Source organism: Trichosurus vulpecula, chromosome 6, assembly GCF_011100635.1.
Source record: "Trichosurus vulpecula isolate mTriVul1 chromosome 6, mTriVul1.pri, whole genome shotgun sequence".
NCBI classification, from domain to species: Eukaryota; Metazoa; Chordata; class Mammalia; order Diprotodontia; family Phalangeridae; genus Trichosurus; species Trichosurus vulpecula.
Window position 1 is genome coordinate 274,246,451 of NC_050578.1, and position 18,078 is coordinate 274,264,528.

The window sequence follows — 18,078 nt, forward strand, 5'->3', positions numbered from 1 at the left end:
GGGGTATATGACACACACACATAATTCCAAGAACCTCATTTTTCCCTATGAGGAAACTGAGGTCCAGGTGGGAAAAATGACTTGTCCAAGGTGTCACAAATAGTGGTATGTACAGGGATTCAAATCCAGGTCTTGAACCTCCAAGTTCCATCCTTTTCCCACAGTGCCAAAAGTAATATAAGAAGAAAATGACTTTAATTGCAGCAAGAAGTATTGGAGCTAGGCAAGAAAAAAGAACTCCAAGACCCCAAGGGTCATGGGACACAGGATCAGATTACAGAAGACCATTCTGGATTGCCATGCCTTCAGGCAGATGCCCACCTCACAACTAATAGGTACCTGAAAGGCTGTGGGTGAAAAATGCTCATTTACATCATGGCCTGTGCCAGGGTTAGTTAACCCCAAGGTTAACTATTCCACCAACGTAATTCAGTAACAGGGTGATCTGGGACACAGAGGAAGTTTGGCAAAGTATCTTCTGCTTGGATCTTAGCTTTCTCTCTCATTCTGAAGTCCAGCACTTCTTCCAGCCTGGCTCTCTCTTGGTTTGAGCCAGAAACTGCCAGGATCCTCACGGAGCAGGACCCAGAGAGCACCTGACTCAGGTAAACAGAACTTCTGAGAGAGTCTTGATCCCCTTCCTGGAAGAGGTCCCCTAGATGAACTGAAATCCAATCTCAACTCAAGGTTAGTATGTGGTGGCCATGAGCATCTACATCAGGAGGGAACAAGGGTCCAAATCCATACTAACCAATGATACCTTGGTAAGATTTAGAGCTCATCATCTACTGTCTCCCCCTTCTTTCACAGGTATATAGAAGGAATGACTTGCCCAAGGCCACACAGATAGTGAGGTGCAGAGCTAAGACGGGACTCACAGCCTCTGACCCTGCATCCAGAGCTCTTTCTATTGTCTACACCACCTTTGCTTCTTGGGGCTGAGCTGGGCCCCCATGGCCTTTGCGGAGCTCCTGGAACATGTTGGCAGCTTGGGGAGGTTTCAGATCTTTCAGATTATCTCTCTGGTCATACCTATCATATGTGTCAGCCCTCACAATCTTCTGGACAACTTCACAGCAGCTATTCCCAACCATCGCTGCAGGCTCCCCTTGCTGGACAATGCCACTGTCTCCCTCAATATCACCAGAGGTCTGGGTGCTGATGCCCTCCTGAGGGTCTTCGTTCCCTTGGACAAACACCAGAAGCCAGAGAGTTGCCGTCGCTACCTCCATCCACAGTGGCAGCTGTTGGAACTCAATGCATCAGTCCCAAATGCCAGTGAGGCAGATACAGAGCCTTGCCTGGATGGTTGGGTCTATGACCGCAGCGACTTCACCTCCACCATTGTGTCTGAGGTCAGCCCTCTAACTCCCCTCTCCCTTCCCCATCTCCATGGGTACTTCTTTGGAGATTCACCCAACACTCACATAGCTGAGCCTGTTCCAAATGGCTTCTTTAGGACTGAAAATATTTCCTTCCCATCACATCTCTCCTGACCCCTTCTATGCTTAATATAGAGGGCCTAAAGAGGACAAAAACTTGGGTTTAAGTGCCAGCACTGCCACTAAGGATCTGTGTGAGCTTGGGGAAGCACTTCCCTTGCTGGGGCTAACTTTCCAAGTATGTGAAATGAGATGGTGTCTCCTACTGACATCCCTGGTTCTAAGGGCCTTCTCAGTCCTGATGTTCCATGTTCCAAGCCCCCTCCCAGCCCTGACAGTCTGTGAAGTAGCTTCTCTCAACCTCTGCTGTTCACTTCCCTTCTGATACAGTGGGATATGGTGTGTGACTGGCAGTTCTTGAGGCCCATGGCTCAGTCCATATTCATGGCAGGCATTATGATTGGAGCTCTTATCTGTGGCCCTGTCTCTGACAGGTGAGTGTTTTCTGGTTTAAGCTGCTCTCACTCCTCAGCTCCATACAGATCCCTCAGAACTGGGAACAGAGGTCTTGGGGGACCCCCGCCCACCTGTCCCTGCACCATGACATCTTTGTCCCACCAAATTGCCCTAGATTCACTTCCTGTATCACAGGTTTGGGCGGATGCTGGTCCTGAGCTGTTGTTACCTGCAGTTGGCCATCACTGGCACCTGTTGTGCTTTTGTCCCCAACTTCTCCCTTTACTGCTGCCTGCGTTTCCTATCAGCCCTTGCTGTGGCTGGCATCATGATGAACAGTGGGATACTCAGTAAGTATGGTGTCATGGACCTGTCTGAAACCCTGAAATCATGCCTCGAGACCTTTGCTCAGACCAAGGCCCCATAACTAGTGAAGTAAAGTTGGCATCCTTCTCACACTTCAGGGTACATTTCCAATGCCATCTCTTCTGCTGATTTCTCTATAATCTGTATGCCCTTTCCAGCTAGTAGCTAGGTTTCCACAGAGTCTCATTTGTAAAGTCATATACTTACATGTTCTAATTTGCACCATTTTTTCTGTGTGTGTGTTTCATCTTCCCCGCTAAACTCTAGTCTGCTTGAAGGCATGCATTGTATCTAGTTTAATTTCTCTCAGTATCTAGCACAAAGCCATGAACATAGTAGGTCCTTAATAAGTGTTGAATTACTGAAAGATGAAAGGGATGCTTGCATGATGAATGTATAGACGATTGAATGGATGGACGGGTAGATGAGTGAATGGATGGATGAACAGATGGTGGGATGAATTAATGAATGAGTGAATATAAGGATGGATGGAAGAATGGATTCATAGATGGGTAGATGGATGGATGAATGGATGGGTGGATGAATTCATAGACAGATGGATTACATGCTGCTGAACACTAGAAGACAAAGCAATTCATTCATGTTGACTTTATTCAGTACAAATTTACGATTTGTAATTTCACATGGGACTTCACTGCTGCATGGCAATCCTTTTATTTTTCTATGATTGACTCTTTATCCTGCTCTCCATGGATACAGTTCTAAACCCTTCCCTGTCTCCCCTCTTACCTTTCCCACTTCCTCTCCACAGAGAACCATGACTCCTATTCTACTGAGAAAATAGAGGCCATCTGTCTTTAGCTTCCTCTTCTCTCCCATTCCATGTCTCAAAGCCCCTCTTAATTATTCCCCATTTCCCTTCCTTTGCTGTAGTTTCTGATAAAGAAGTGACGCTTTTCCTTGACAAATCTAAACTCTTCACTTGGGCTCTTCATTCCACCTCCTTTCATCTCATCTAGGACCTTGACTGTTCAATCATTCTTTTCTTCCTCTCATCTTTAGTCTATCCTTATCCACTGACTTCTCCATAACCCATAAATGTGCCCATACTTTCCTTATTCTTAAAAAATGCTCACCCTTCTTGGACCCTGCTATCTCCCCCAGTTATCATCCTATATTCTCCTCCCTTTCACTTGGAGTCAGACTCCAAGAAAGGGCCGTCTTCTCCTGATTTCTCTGTTTCCCCACTTCCAATTCCGATTCCCATTCCCTTCACCTCTTTGCACTATGACCTATGACCCCACCACTTGACGGAAACGACTCTCTCCAAGATTGTCAATGATTTCTGGATCGTTCAAAGTGAATGGCCTTTTCTCAGTTCTCCTTCTTCTTGATCTCTCTGAAGTGTTTAGCACTTTCCATACCATATCCACCCCACACCCCCACACACACTGCATCCTGTCTTGGTTCTCCTCCTATATATTTGATTATTCCTTAGTTTCTTTACTAGATCTCCCTCTTCTTTCATTTTCTGAGGCAGCTAGGTGGTGCAGTGGATAGAGCTGTGGACCTGGAGTTAGGGAGACCTGAGTTCAAATGTGACCTCAGACACTAGCTGTGTAACCCTGGGCAAGTCACTTAACTTCGGTCTGCCTCAGTTTTCCCATGGTTGTTGTGGGGATCAAATGAGATAACATATGTACAGTATGTCATCTCAGTACTTTGTAAACTTCAAAATACTATTTAACTGCTGACTATTGTTATCCAATAACTACAGATGTTGCCTAAAGCTCTTCCCTATCCTCCATGTCGGCAGCTCCCACATCTATATATACAGTCCTAACCTCTCTCCTGAGCTCCAGTCCCATGTCACCAGCTTCCTGGTGGACAGCTCCCCCTGGATATTCCAGAGGCATATCCAAAACAGAACTCATTACATTCCCCCCCCAAAGTGTCCCTTTCTCCAGAATTCCCTCACTTCTCTTGCAGGTCCCAGCATCCTACTCTCTGAGGTGTGCAAGTTCAGTCATTGCTCTCCTTTCTCCCTCAGCTCCCATATCTATTTCTTGTCCCTTGGCTCCACATAGCCACCTCCCCCACCTCAAGGTCTCATTCTTTCTACTCTTCACTCTTTATGGCCACCACTCTAGTTCGGGTCCTCATCATCTCTCACCTGGACTATTGCAATGGCCTTCTAATTGGCACAGCTGTCTTTACTGTTTCCCACTCCACAGCTGCCAGTGATATTCCTAAAATGCACAGGTTTGACCAACCTACTCCTTATGCTTGAAAATCTTCTCTGCTGCCTCTGTGAAAAAATGCAAGTTCCTCTTGTTTTCATTTAAAACCATTCACAACCTGGTTTCCACCAATCTCCTTAGTCTTAGGAAGGGACTTGTGGGAACTGAGTGCATCACACTGACTCCACCTAGTGACTCCATTCTGGATCTAGTTCAGGAGCCACCTTCTACATATTCCTCATCCCCATTATAAGCACTCTCTCCCTCTCCAAAGGATGTTGGACATACTTCATATTTACTCTCTGGGTAAGCATTTTAACCCCCTTCACCAAGAGAATATGAATTCCTTGAAGACAAAGATGCTTCCATTTCTGTCTGATTACCCAGTGCTTTATACATAGCACATACTTAATACATTTGTCAAAGTAAATGGAATTGAGTAGATTAATGACTGAGCAGGTGAAATGATGGCTGGATCACTGAGTTAACAAATGAGTGAAGTCATTCTTGTGTCTGGGTTTCCTTTCAGTGATGGAGTGGACAAAAACCCAGGCTGGGCCCACAGTGATGACCCTAACTTCTATTGGGTTTAGCTTTGGCGTGGCCTTGTTGGCAGGGGTCGCATATGCCATCCGAGATTGGGGCAACCTCCAGATGACCGTGTCTGTGCCCTTCTTCCTCTTCTTTCTCTCTTCATGGTCAGTGCCACTGGGGTCTCCACTTGGGATAGATTCCTTATGGCTAAGGTGACATGAGTGAGGAATTCCTGTCATTAGGAGTAAGTAAGTAAGGCTGGCCACTGCCACCCCGTGAAGGCCAGCACTGCTCTCTATATTTTCTTCCTACTACAGCCAAAATTGGCTGTCATTTTGTCATCAATCAGTTATAATACCTAGGAGAGATGCACACTATCTTGTAGGGGGGAAATGGAGGCTCAGAGCCTGTCTTGAAGGCAGTAGCAGAGCCAAGGCTAGAACCCATTCACCAGATCCCCAGGCCAAGGCTCTTTCTGCCGTTCCTCATTGTCTCTCCATCCCATCTGGCACAACCAGGATGCTTTGCTAGTATCTGCTGAGGTGGTTTGCTCAGAGAATACATAAGCCAGGAAGGAGGCCAGATTCCAGGATAGGGGGAGGGCCATGCGGTTCTCTCCTTCAGAATCAGCAGGGCAGGTGGGTCCTCTGTGTTAAACAGGTGGCTGGCAGAGTCTGCCCGTTGGCTCATCATCACAGGCAAAACAGATCGTGGGCTCCATGCACTCAAGAGAGTTGCAGGAATGAATGGGAAGAAGGATGCTAGAGACACCTTGACCATGGAGGTAAGAAGAAAAGTTTAGCTGCTTTAGAAAACTGAGGAAGCAGGTTGGACATAGCCCAGTGATCCCTTTTCCTGTCCATGAGGCAGTCTGGGGCAGGCTTGGCAGGTTTGAAGCTCTGTTTTGACCACGAGGCTCCCACTGGGTCAGGAAAGAGGAGATTTGGAGTGAGGAGACTGGCTGTGATATATTGGGCAAAACATTTGCAGTCTCAGTTTCCCCCAAAAGTCTCAGAGTTGGAAGGGACCTCAGAGGTCATCTGATCCAAATAACTCCTGACTTTCCTATATATACACATATATGCATATATACACACATATATATGTTCCTATATATTCCTATATATTCCTATATATACACATATATGCATATATACATACGTACATGGTCAATACACACACACACACACACACACACACACACACACACACACACACACACAAAACAAAAGGTCCCCCTGGCTCTGCATAAAGACCTCTCTCCAGTGAGAAAGGACCCATCACCTTCCAAGCCAGTCCCTTCCCAATGCAGACAGCTCTAATTCTCAGGAGTTTTTCCTTCTATCTAGCCTAAATCTGCCTCTCTTCAGTTTCTCTCTTTGCTCCCAGTTCTGGTCTCTGGTGCAAAGTGAATGTTAAACTTCTCCTCCTCATGAAAACCTTTCAGATATTCAATGACCACTATCACTTCCCCCCACACCTTCTCTTCTCTGGGATAAATATCCCCCCTTCTCCCAATTGACTCCTAAAGGTCTCGAGCCCCTTAAACACTCTGTCTGGCCTCCTCTGGACGTGCTCCAGTTTGTTGACCAACAACATGCATTTTTAAAATGCCTACTCTGCACCAGGCCCTGGGGATATAAAAACAACAGATGAAGTGGTCTCTGCCCTTACGGAATCTGCCTTTTTGTAGGGGAGAGAGCAGCTCCTTAGTGCTCAGAATACCTACAAATATCTACAAGGTGTTTTGGGAGGGAGGATGCTCACAGTGCCAGACAGCAGCCTCAGCCTGGGTGCTGTATGTCTTTTCAGGCAGCCTGAGAGCCCTTTGGCATTTGCATTTGAGCTTGGAGCCCACTCTCTGTAGAGGGAGATGGTCTTTATTCAGGTCTCTTCTAGAACTGATGCCCACAATCAGAAGCAGCTGCAAGCATCAACCACATCTGTCTTTAGGTTTACAAAGCACTTTCCTCACAGCAATGCTGGGAGATAGGGCTGCTATGCTGTCTTCACTTTGCATGTGGGAAAACCGAGTCTCCGACAGGTGAGGTTAAGTGTAGTTCAGTTGTATCCAACTATTAGTGACTCCATGGATTGTAAAGTTGTTTATAAATAATACCGCAGTGGTTTACCATTTCCTTCTCCAGTGGAGAAAGACAGAGATTAAGTGACTTGCCCAGGGTCACACATCTAGAAAGTGTCTGAGACTGGATTTGAACTGAGGTCATCCTGACTCTGTGCCCATCACTCCATCCACTGTGCCACCTAGCTGCCTCAAGTTAGGCAGGTAATGCTAGCTCTCACCCTCTCTACCCTAAGTGATACAGATGGTGTAGGATTTGGGATTGGAACCCAAGCATCTTGGGTCTAAATTTAGCACACTATGGCCTTCTCATGGAGGCAGCAGGGCCAGGACCTCGGGGCTGCCAGAATTTGTGCATCTTCCCTAATGCTTTCCTAATCCTTCCTCAACCTTCTCTACCATTTCCCCCAAAAGGTAGGACTCTGTGTTCTTTGCACAGGGTGCCCCCTGGTGTCCAGGAATCATAGCCTCAGAGAGTTAAGTAATCTCTCTGCCTCATTTTACAGATGAGGAAAGTGAGGCCCATACAGGTGGGGCAGCTTGCCAAGGGTCATATAGGCAGTAAGCATTGGAGACAGGATTTGAACCCAATTCTTCCGGACTCTCTAAGCCTGTCAGTTCCCACCTAGTGTGCAGTGAAGGACAGGAGGGAAGGGACCCTGGAATCCACAGAGGGGTAGGAGATACTGTGGCCAATGCACAAAATCCTAGTGGCCATTGAGTAACAGGCAGCTGGATCTGATCATAGATCATCAGAAGTAGAAGAGCTCATCTAGTTTCCCACTTTACAGATAAAAACTGAGGTCCAGAGAAGTTAAGGGACCTACCGAGGGAGGGTCCCAAAGCAGGTTGTGACAGAACCTATTGTTCTGACTCCTAGGCCAGGGGCCTTTCCTTGAGCCCTGGCTCAAGGGATGCCAGTGGCCATGACAATGTCAATAGAATAAATCAGGACATGGAAGCCCACAGTCGAGAAAAATTTCTAGAGAAAGATGTATCCCAGTGACAGTCATGGGCAGGGAGAAACCATGATTATAGAGCTTCTTCTAGGACATGTAGGTCACTATGGCTCCCAGCTCTTTCTCGCTTCAGAGACTGACATCTTCCTTGTGTCTCCCTTTCTAGATTGTAATATCCACCATGAAGGAAGAATTAATGGTGACTAAGAACAAGCATTCAATGTTGGATCTCTTCCGAACCCCTGAGCTGTGCAAGCGGTTTTGTTGCATGCTTTCTGTGTGGTGGGTTCCTCTGCCTGTGGCAAACTAGTCCCAGCTTGGGGACCATAGGGGATAATTCCCAGTTTCACATTAGGGGAGGATCCAGAGTCTGGCTCAGTAAAGAGGGGAGGAAAGAAGGTCCCCTCTAACTCCTCTCTCCATCCCATCCCCCTTGAATCCCATCCAGCCTGGCAGAAGAGGTGGCAAAGCTATCCCAGCCACCCTAGCCTTAACTACCTGTAAGTACTGTGGCCCATCAGTGACCCTTGTCTCAGGAAGCTAATGTCTTTAGCATTGCCCCATCAGGTGCTCACCTGATGGATGCTCTTCTGGGAAGCAGAAGCAGCTTCTACTAAAGCAAATCATAGAATCACCAAACATCAGAGCTTGGGACTGGGGGGATCCTGAGGACAAAGGAAGTCAGTGCTGTCACCTGCCTCTTTCTGCTACTGTCTCTCCTAAGGTTTGCCTTTGGTTTCACCTTCTATGGAGTTGGCCTGGACCTGCAGAGCTTGGGGAGCAATATTTTCTTGCTCCAGATCCTCTTTGGGGCCATTGATATCCCAAACAAGTTGGGTGCCTTCTTTGCCATGAACCACCTGGGTCGGCGCATAACCCAAGGAGGCTCCATGATCGTGGCTGGTCTCTGCATTCTGGCCAACATGTTGATACCCCAGGGTGAGTCCGCAATGACCAGAGGCCTTTTGGTCCCTTTGCTCAGTTCCCCAGGCATTTGTAAACACCTTGTATATGACAGGCGCTCAGCAAGCCCCTGGAAATACAGACAAAAATGAGATTAAGGGCTTACAGTCTACTGTTTAAAACACAAAAGACTGTGTCTCTGCTCTTCAGTGCTCAAGGACCAGGTTTCTCAATCCTTTGGGAGATTAGTGTGTCAAGGAATTGTCCAGTGGTTTTAGTGCCTGGTCTCAAGAACACCTGTATGGTGGAAGCAGGACTCCAACTCAGCCCTCTGATATAGGAGACCCTGGGAATGACTGGCCAAGGTGAGCTCCCCTGTCATCCCCACCTTCCCTCAGGAGAGAATGATGGAGCCAGTCGGCAACAACCAGCGCGGAAGGAGCCCTTTAAAGTTTGCAAAATGCTTTATACACCCGTCCCATTTGGTCCTGACAGTAACTCTGGCAGGTACAGGTGTTCTTGTTACCCCATTTTACTGGCCAGAAAACTGATGATAATAGTGACAATGCCAGCTAGCATTTATAGAGCGCTCTAAGATTTGCAGTGTTTTACAAATACGATCTCGCTCGGTCTGCGGAATTCAAGTCTGGGACTTCCTGACTTGGAGACAGTGATGCTGCCTTGCCTCTCTCTGAAGATTATAGGTTTAAAATGGACAGGAAACTTTGAGGTCATTTAATCCAACCCCTTTATTTTCCAGTTAAGGAAACTGAGACCGAAAGAGGTTAGAGGAATTAGCCAAGGTCACACAGATAGTAAGTGGAAGAGGAGGAATTCGGACCGCAGCCTTGGGACTCTCAATTCTGCCCTGCCTCCTATTGATCAACGCGCTTTTATGAAGTCCCTACTGTGTGCCAGGCACCAAACTATAGATGAGACAGTCTCTCCCCTCAAGCAATTTATATTCTCTAAGGGAAAATATGTAGACACAGAAGGAAACATACACTTTATATCAGAGACAATCTATGGAGATACAAACTGTAGATAGATACAAAATATTCTCTCTGCCGCCTGGGAAAGAGCAGATGTCTGAGTAAAGGGGACTTGATCACCGCTGGTTGTGTTCCTCACCGCCATCGTGCTGCCCCTCCTCCACCCCTCCCCCCTACCTTCACCGTCCCTCCCCCTCCCTTTCCCCCATAACGTCCCTATTCCTCCCCACATCAGGATCGCATCCCTCTCTCCCATCATGCCCCAGTCACTCTCCCAAACCCCCATCATGCCCCCATCCCTACCCTTCATTATGCCCCCTCCTTCCTCCCCTTCTCCTATTCCTCCCCCTACCCTCTCCCCCATCACATTCTTCCCCCTCCACGCTCCTCCCCTCATCCCGTCCCCCACCTTCCTTCTTCTCTTCCCATCATTCCCACAGAGCTGCAGATCCTGCGGGTGATCCTGGCTGTCCTGGGGATCGGCTTCCTGGGTTCTGTCTACACCGTTTTTTCTGTGTACATCAGTGAACTCTTCCCCACCGTGCTCAGGTAAGGATAGGTGAGGGCCTGGCCGATGCTGGGGTCTGTGTCCAGTGCCAGGAGTGCCCAGGGCTGCCTTGTACCTTTCTCATGTGGGGTGGGGACCTGGGAGCCAGGAGGGCTGGTGGCTGCTGTTCAGCCAGGTTGAACTTGCCTGGATTTGCTATTGTCTCTTCTGCTCAAGTTGTGTGGACTCATCCAGGAAGTGAGACATGACCCAGGCCCACACCAGGGTCTATAAATGCCCTTTCCACAGGCTCATACACACTCACAGACACACACACACAGACATCCCATAGTGATGACAAGGCTTTGCTGTCCATGACTCTCAGCTCTTTCTGTGATCTCCATTCCCTCCCTGAACTGACCAAACTCTCCCCTCACCCCAACCCCAATCTTGTAACACACTCTTTCCTCATGACTCTCATTCCACAGGAGCAGTAGCCATCTGCTTCTTCCACCATTTGCACACCTGCAGCCTTCCTCCACCCTGGCACCTTTAAATGTCCCTGGGGAAGTGGGGGGGTCTTCTACAGCTCCTCTCTGGGTCTGCTCCTGCAGCTGGGGCTTCTGGAGTGGGCTCGGCCTCCTGGTCCTGCTCTGTCCCATCTCCTGCCACACAGGGACCTCTGCTGCTGCCTCAGGAGTGCCACGGTTTCACTAGAGCAGGCAGCAAAGGCAGGAATGGTGCTCTGTAAAAGCAGTACATGGGCACTCAGAACAGCGTCTTGGCCACCTCCTTCTTCCATGTTCGCTGGGACTGGGCAGGGCTGTCCATACTGCCCTGTCCTGCTCCACTCTGGCCATCTTGTCCTCCTCAGAATGACTGCGATAGGTGGGGCCCAGATGACAGCGCGTGTGGGCTCTATCCTGGGACCTTTAGTGAGGTTGCTGGGCCAATTCAACCCTTGGCTGCCCCTGCTCATCTATGGAGGTGTTTCTGTGACTATAGGCCTGATTTCGCTCCTTTTGCCTGAAACCCTCAACCTGCCATTGCCAGACACTATCCAGGATGTCGAGAGTCGGTGAGTGGGCCCTGCCCTGGGCAGCCTGAGAGAGGGGGGACACTTTGCCACCCTGCAACTGTGGCAGGGTTCTCCATAGACTTGGTGTGATCAATCTCCTGAAAGTACATCCTCCTGAAGGAAGGGAAGCCTTGGCCCTTACACTTACTCTGAGGACGGACACTGGCAGCACAGTGAGCCAGCTCCTGCCCTTAAGGAGAGTACATTCTATCTGGGCAGGTGAAATCTACTATTAATATTCCTTCCAGCTCTAAATATTTTGATACTAGTTTCTCTTTCTTTCTCTTTTAGGAGCCACAGAATGAAAGGTGCAGAGCAGGGAGAGAGCACTGTGAAGTCTACAAGATTGTAAGACAGTCCTGAGATCCCACTGCCCAGGACAGAGATCCAAGCAAGGAGGCTGTTGACATCCTGCCCCTCATGAGCAGCTACACCTTGGGGAGAGTATCTTGAGTCAGGTGTGAGTGGGGCACTGACTGGGGCTGTCCTCTCCCTCCTCCCCACCCTTCTCTCCATTCCCTGGAATTACAATCCAGTCACCTCCTCCCATCAGCCCCCTAGTCTGATGCCCAAGAGCTCTGAGAAACCTCCAGCCTGAACACAACCATGAATGTTTCCTCCTGAGCCCTGATTACAAACCTTAACACCCTCTCCAGTCCCCAGTGCCTCCCCCTTTTCCCTCCTCTCCAGACTCAGGTTTCTTCTTACTCTGCTTTGGTGCCAGAGACTGGATTTGGAGTGAGAAGACCTGAGTTCAAATCCTGACCCTTCTCACATCCTGCCTGCATGACCTTGGACAAGTCACTTATCCCCCTGGTATCAATTTCCTTCTTTGTGAAATGAAGATGGTGTGTTTGGACAAGATGACCCCTGGGCCTTTTCCAGCTCTCCATCTTTCATGTATCGTCTGTTACTTTCTCTTTTTGCCCTTCAGGGGAGGCCATGCACCAGTAGAACCTGGACCAGGTCTGGCTGGCATGGCTGCCCTGGTCAGGGTCCCAAGAAGGCTTAGTATTCCTCCCCCTTCCCCTTCCTCCTGCACTTCCGGGTGTGGAGGAGGGGGATGGACCATGTCATGTGCTGCTGATCTTTCCTGCTGACTGTGGGGCTTTCCTAAGACCTGGTGTTACTTATTCCTCCTCTCCTCCCAAATGAGGAACCCCATGGGGGCTGGGGAGGGAAAGGCCCCTGGCTTCTCTGTTAACTGGTCTCCCGGTTCTGTCTTGTATGGGCCCTCAACAGACCCAGTCTGCATTCAATTCAACTAACATTGACTGAATGAATGTGTTCTATTCCTTCCTGGTAGAATGTAAACTTCTTGAGGACAAAAATGCTTTGCTTGGCACTTAACATATGCCTGGCACATAGTAGGTGCATAATAAATGTTTGCTGATGGACTGAATGACTGATAGATGCTCACTGTGAGAGAGGCCCCATGCTGGACCCTGGTGATACTAAGTTCAAAAGTGGTTCCTGTATCCAAAGAGGACTGAAAGATTGGGAGCTGGAAACATATATATGTTTACATGTGCATATATATGCTTTATATACATATATGTATACACACATATACACACAGAGCTTGCGGGGGGGGGGGGAGTTAGAGGGCTGTGACATGTACACAGGTGAGCATCTTCCAAGATGGAGTGTGACTGGAGTAGATTTGAGACCCAGACCAAGGCTGCTGGGAGCCTGGAGGAAGGAGAGAATGCTTTCAGCTGGAGAAGCAGCAGTTTCCTGGAGGAAATGAGGATCCTGGAGGATATGAGATTAAATGTACTTTGGCAACTGTGTGGAGTGATGGATACATGTTGCCATCTCAAGGGCCAAGAAGAATCTAGCAGAAGAGGCTTGCCTAATCCACCCACATACTCTTGGAAATTGCTTCCTCCAAGTTTGGTCTGTCATACCCAAGCAAGGCAGTCTGGAGCCTCCAGCTCATCAGAGAAGATGAAACTCTGAACAAAGACAAAGACTGGAGCCTTCTTCCAGGGACCTGCCATTCTGAGACCTTAATGTAGCATTCACTGATGCAGGCTGGCTGATTGCATGCCTTCAGTGACCACAGGACTTCACACTGCAAGGATCAGAGACAGGAGCTTGGGAGGAAGTCCCGAAAGAGAATTGCTGCACAACCATTCTCCTGAGTAGAACAGTTAAAACCCAAGGAGACTGCTTATCCTCTGTCTCTGTCTCTCTGTCTCTGTCGCTGTCTCTCTCTCTCTCTGTCTCTGTCTCTCTGTCTCTCTCTCTCTGTCTCTCCCTGCCTGCTTGCCTGCTGCACACCTCCTCTCTCTGTCAGTGTGTGTCATCTATGGGTCAGGGTTGGAAGCCCAGAGACTGCCGCTGCCTCGAGGATAGGAACCTTCACTTGAGATGTAATATCAGTGGTCAGTTTGCATCATAAGTCTGTGGGGTCCCAAGTTGTGGGTGCAGGAGTGGATGTTGATGAGGGGATTGGCTGGGTACTCCCTACCTCCCCTAAAAAGGCAGAGTTAATCAGTGGAAAGATCACTCTTTGGAGTAATAAGATGTATGTTCAAATCCCATCTCTTCCACTTATTACTTGAGTGACCTTGTACCAGTCACTTAATCACTGTGGGCCTCAGTTTTCTCATGTCTAAAATGAGGGGTTTAGACTAGATGGCTTCTAAATTCCCTTTCGTCTCTAGTTCAATGATCCTATGAGCCTCTTGAGGCATCTAGATAGTGCAGTGGATAGAGTGCTGGACTTGGAGTCAGGAAGACCTGAGTTCAAATTCAGCCTCAAACTCCCTGGCTATATGATCTTGCACAAGTAATTTAACCTCTGTTTGCCACTGGGGGAAGATGGCAAACCACTCCAGTATCTTTGCCAGGAAAGCCCCATGGACAGAGGTCCACGGGGTCACAACGAGTTGGATGCTGCTGAAATGACTGAACAACAACCACAATGAGCACCCAACTCCTTCCATCATTCCTCCTTGGGACTCCTCTGCAAGGCATATGGAGGGCTCCTTAACAAATAATTCAAGTCATCATCACCCCTTTTTCTGAACTTCTGCAATAGCCTTCTTTTAAAAAAACAATATTTTTTCGATTAGCAAAATTCTCTGTTCTCTGTTCCCCAATCTCTGCCCCACCCCCAATAACGGCATGCAGGACAAAGCTCTTGTTGCCAACATAGTCAAGCAAAAAGCTTTCCAAATTGCTCATGTAAGAAATATGTCTCATTTTGTACTCTGATTCTTTCATGTCACTGTCAGGAGGTAGGCAGTTTGTTTGATCATTAGCCCTCTGGAATTGTGGTGGTCATTATTCTGATCAGAGATCCTAAGACTTTCACGATTTTGACATTATAATATTATTGCCACAGTATAAATTCCTTTTCCTGGTTCTGCTTACTTCACACGTATCAATTCATACAAGTTTTCCCGGGTTTCTCTTAAACTAGTCATTTCTCATAGCACAATAGCATTCCATCACTTTCATATAGGATAACTTAGGTTAACCATTCCCCAGTTGATGGGGACTTTTCTCTTGCCTTGAGATTTCAAATCTTTGCCAGCACAAAAGAACTATAAATATATTTAAGTAAAAATATGTGTATGTGTATACACACATTTAAATAAATATGAATATATCCTCAGAGGGTTTTTTTTGGTTTTTGTTTCTGTTTTGCTTAGGACCAATCATTCCCTCCATATATTCTGCTTCGAATTTCCCCTTCTCCTTACACCCCATTTCCCCTCCTATTTTCCTGTTAAATAAAATGTATTTCTCCATCCAATTGTGTGCGTGTGTGTGTGTTACCAGTTCAGATGAGAATGAGGTTAAAGTGTCACTGGTCCCCTTACCCCTCCCTCCTTGTTTGTGTAGACTTCTCTTTGTGCATGCATATTATGTCAGGCGGGTCACACACATAACAGTAAGTGGTAGAAGTGGGATTTGTCCCCCTCCACTGCACGGCTTCCACCCAAGGATTATAAGGAATGCTTCTACTTCACCTCTGTTGGCCAATAGCAGCCATGATCACATTTCAATTTAGAAGATACTATGAGAAAAGCATCGACAGCATTGCACCTTGAGAAACTTGGAGCCAAAAAAATTGCTTGCCCATTTTAAGAGTATTAAGCATAAATATTAAAACTATTACTATGCTGGTTGTTATTTGCAGTAAGCTAACAATGACACAATTAAAATTATATAACTAAAGATAGAATCGTAAAGACTATTATCAATAAACATCTTTGTATGTTAGATTATATTATTGCATACTTAAAATTTGGTTGTCATACAATTATAATTAACTGTATTTTTTAAAAAATGAGGTAACAAAATTATCTACATGTTGTTTTATTAAAAAAATAGGTGAGAAAAGCGAATGATAATTTTTTCAAGGGAGAGGGACATCACTGCATAGAGTTTTGAAACCACGCAGTATCTGAGGCTAGATTTGAATTCAGGTCTTCCTGGAGGAGTTTGCCATTTCCTTCTCCATTTCATTTTACATGAGTCTCAGACACTTATTAGCTATGTGACCCTAGGCAAGTCACTTAACCATGTCTGCCTCAGTTTCCTCATTTGTAAAATGAGCTGGAGGAGGAAATAGCAAACCACTGCAGTGTCTTTGCCAAGAGAATCCCAAATGGGGTTGCAGAGTTGGACATGACTGAGAAATGAGTGAGCAACTTCACACACACTGACACATACATCTATATTATATTATATACACACATGTATATACTATATATAATGTAGGCATATGTGTTTATATCTACATATTTTACGTTATGTATTATATATACATAATACATGCATATGTGTGTATATGCCCATATATCGTCTGTGGGATTATTGGTCACATATGGCTAACACTCTTGAGTGAACAAATACATTGCAGCTTACCCATCTACCTGTTTTCTGTGCGGGCTGATTTGGGCAGTGACTAGCACGGATCCTGAACCTTCTCACAGTACTCACTAGCCGTATGACTCTGCAAGTCACCTGACATGTCTCAGTCCGTTTCCCCATCTATCAAATGGTTATAATATTAGCACCTACCTCCCAGGGTTGTTGTGAGAACAAGGTGAGATGATACCTGTAAAGTGCCTTTCAAACCTTAAAGGGCTATGTAAATGGCAGTTATTATTGTTGGCTGTCATTAAGAATACTTGATGGAGACTATGCATGGATAAAGACCGCCCACCATATGTCCCTGCACCTATGCTCCCTAGTGATGTGTCCCCTGTGAGTATGCCCTCTCTGCATAGGCATACCGGCCATAAGTGCTCTATCAAGTATGTCCTTCGAAAATAGATGGATAGATACATAGGAAGGAATGAAGGAAAGAAGAAAAATAGGAAGGAAGGAAGGAAGGAAGGAAGGAAGGAAGAAAGAAAGAAAGAAAGAAAGAAAGAAAGAAAGAAAGAAAAAAAGAAAGAAAGAAAGAAAGAAAGAAAGGAAGGAAGGAAGGAAGGAAGGAAGGAAAGGAGGGAAGGAAGGAAGGAGGAAAGAGAGGAAGGAAGAAAGAAAGAAGAAAGGAAGGAAGGAAGGAAGGAGGGAAGGAAGGAGGGAAGGAAGGAAGGAAGAATTGGCAAACCCCTCCAGCATGTTTGCCAAGAAAACCCCAAATACGGTCACAAAGAGGTGGGCACAACTGGACAACAACAACCCTTCCACAAGGTGCCTTGTGTTCTAGGTTAGTTATGCCTTTGCTGCAAGAAGTAGAAAGGTAATAAAATGCAGTATTGAGAGACCCACTCAGCACAGGACCTGGTAGAGTGAAGGGTGAGGCATCTCCAAGTTCAGGAGCGGCCCAGCCAAGGTCACACATTTTCTCTTCCCAAGGGAATACATATTCCCTGTTTGAAATCTTAAAGCAACATAAATGAAAAGTGTTATTAATGATTATCATCACCGTCATTGCTTTTGTTATCATTATAATCACCATATCAAAGGTTTGTAAAGCATTGAAACTCAACTCCCAGGTTCCCGTTGGAGCAGTGTTATTAATGGTGAGGGCAAAGACTATTTTTACTTTTGTCTTTGTGTCCTTTGTGCTCAAGAAATGCTTGGTGGCTGGCTGGTGGATTAATACCAGTGCTTCAATTTGTCCTTGTTCTTGTCCAGACCTCTGATTTTGTTGGTGTAGGGACACAGTGAGGAAACTCTCCTTGAAGATTTAAAGCTAGAGGGGATCTCTGAGGACATCTAGGCAACCACCTACCCCTCCTCCCATTTTATGGATAAAAACATTGAGGCAGAAATGGAGGAAGCCAAGTGACTTGTCAGGGTTCCACGGGTCTTTTACTTGGCCCCAGCTCCTCAAGTTGGGAGCATGGGACTTGGAGGGACAACTGGACAGAGAGAGAAGGCTGAGCATGGATCCTAGCACACCCCTTCCTAAGTGTCAACATCGACCAAATCCTCCAGCAAGTGGACACACATCCCCTTAACAAGAAAAGCCAGATTTCATAGGCAGCATGATGTGAATCCACGGCTTGGGCCCAGGGTCAGAGAGACATGGGCTCAAACCTTTCTCTGATACTTTCTTTGTGTGGGATGTCTGGGATGTATCATGTCAATACCCTGCGCCTCAGCTCCCTTATGTCCTATGGGGTGCTGTGTGGCTTGCCCCTTAGGGATAGACATCTTT

The 18,078-nt window shown here is 46.9% G+C and overlaps 1 protein-coding gene across 1 annotated transcript; it reads left to right on the top strand.

Annotated features, from left to right (window-relative positions):
* Positions 1–953: 953 nt before the first annotated feature.
* Positions 954–11,445, top strand: LOC118854421 (solute carrier family 22 member 12-like). Its single transcript, XM_036764783.1, has 9 exons — positions 954–1,355; positions 1,773–1,876; positions 2,034–2,188; positions 4,935–5,103; positions 5,600–5,723; positions 8,148–8,263; positions 8,706–8,920; positions 10,317–10,425; positions 11,238–11,445. Exons 1-9 carry the CDS (start codon positions 954–956, stop codon positions 11,443–11,445), a joined length of 1,602 nt encoding a protein of 533 aa, XP_036620678.1.
* The last annotated feature ends 6,633 nt before the right edge of the window (positions 11,446–18,078 follow it).

Excerpts from the sequence above, each read along its gene's own strand:
- LOC118854421 (XM_036764783.1), top strand. The coding sequence starts at position 954 with ATGGCCTTTGCGGAGCTCCTGGAACATGTTGGCAGCTTGGGGAGGTTT. Across the intron at positions 8,921-10,316 it reads CAACATGTTGATACCCCAGG|AGCTGCAGATCCTGCGGGTG; the intron begins GTGAGTCCGCAA and ends TCATTCCCACAG. Across the intron at positions 10,426-11,237 it reads CTCTTCCCCACCGTGCTCAG|AATGACTGCGATAGGTGGGG; the intron begins GTAAGGATAGGT and ends TGTCCTCCTCAG.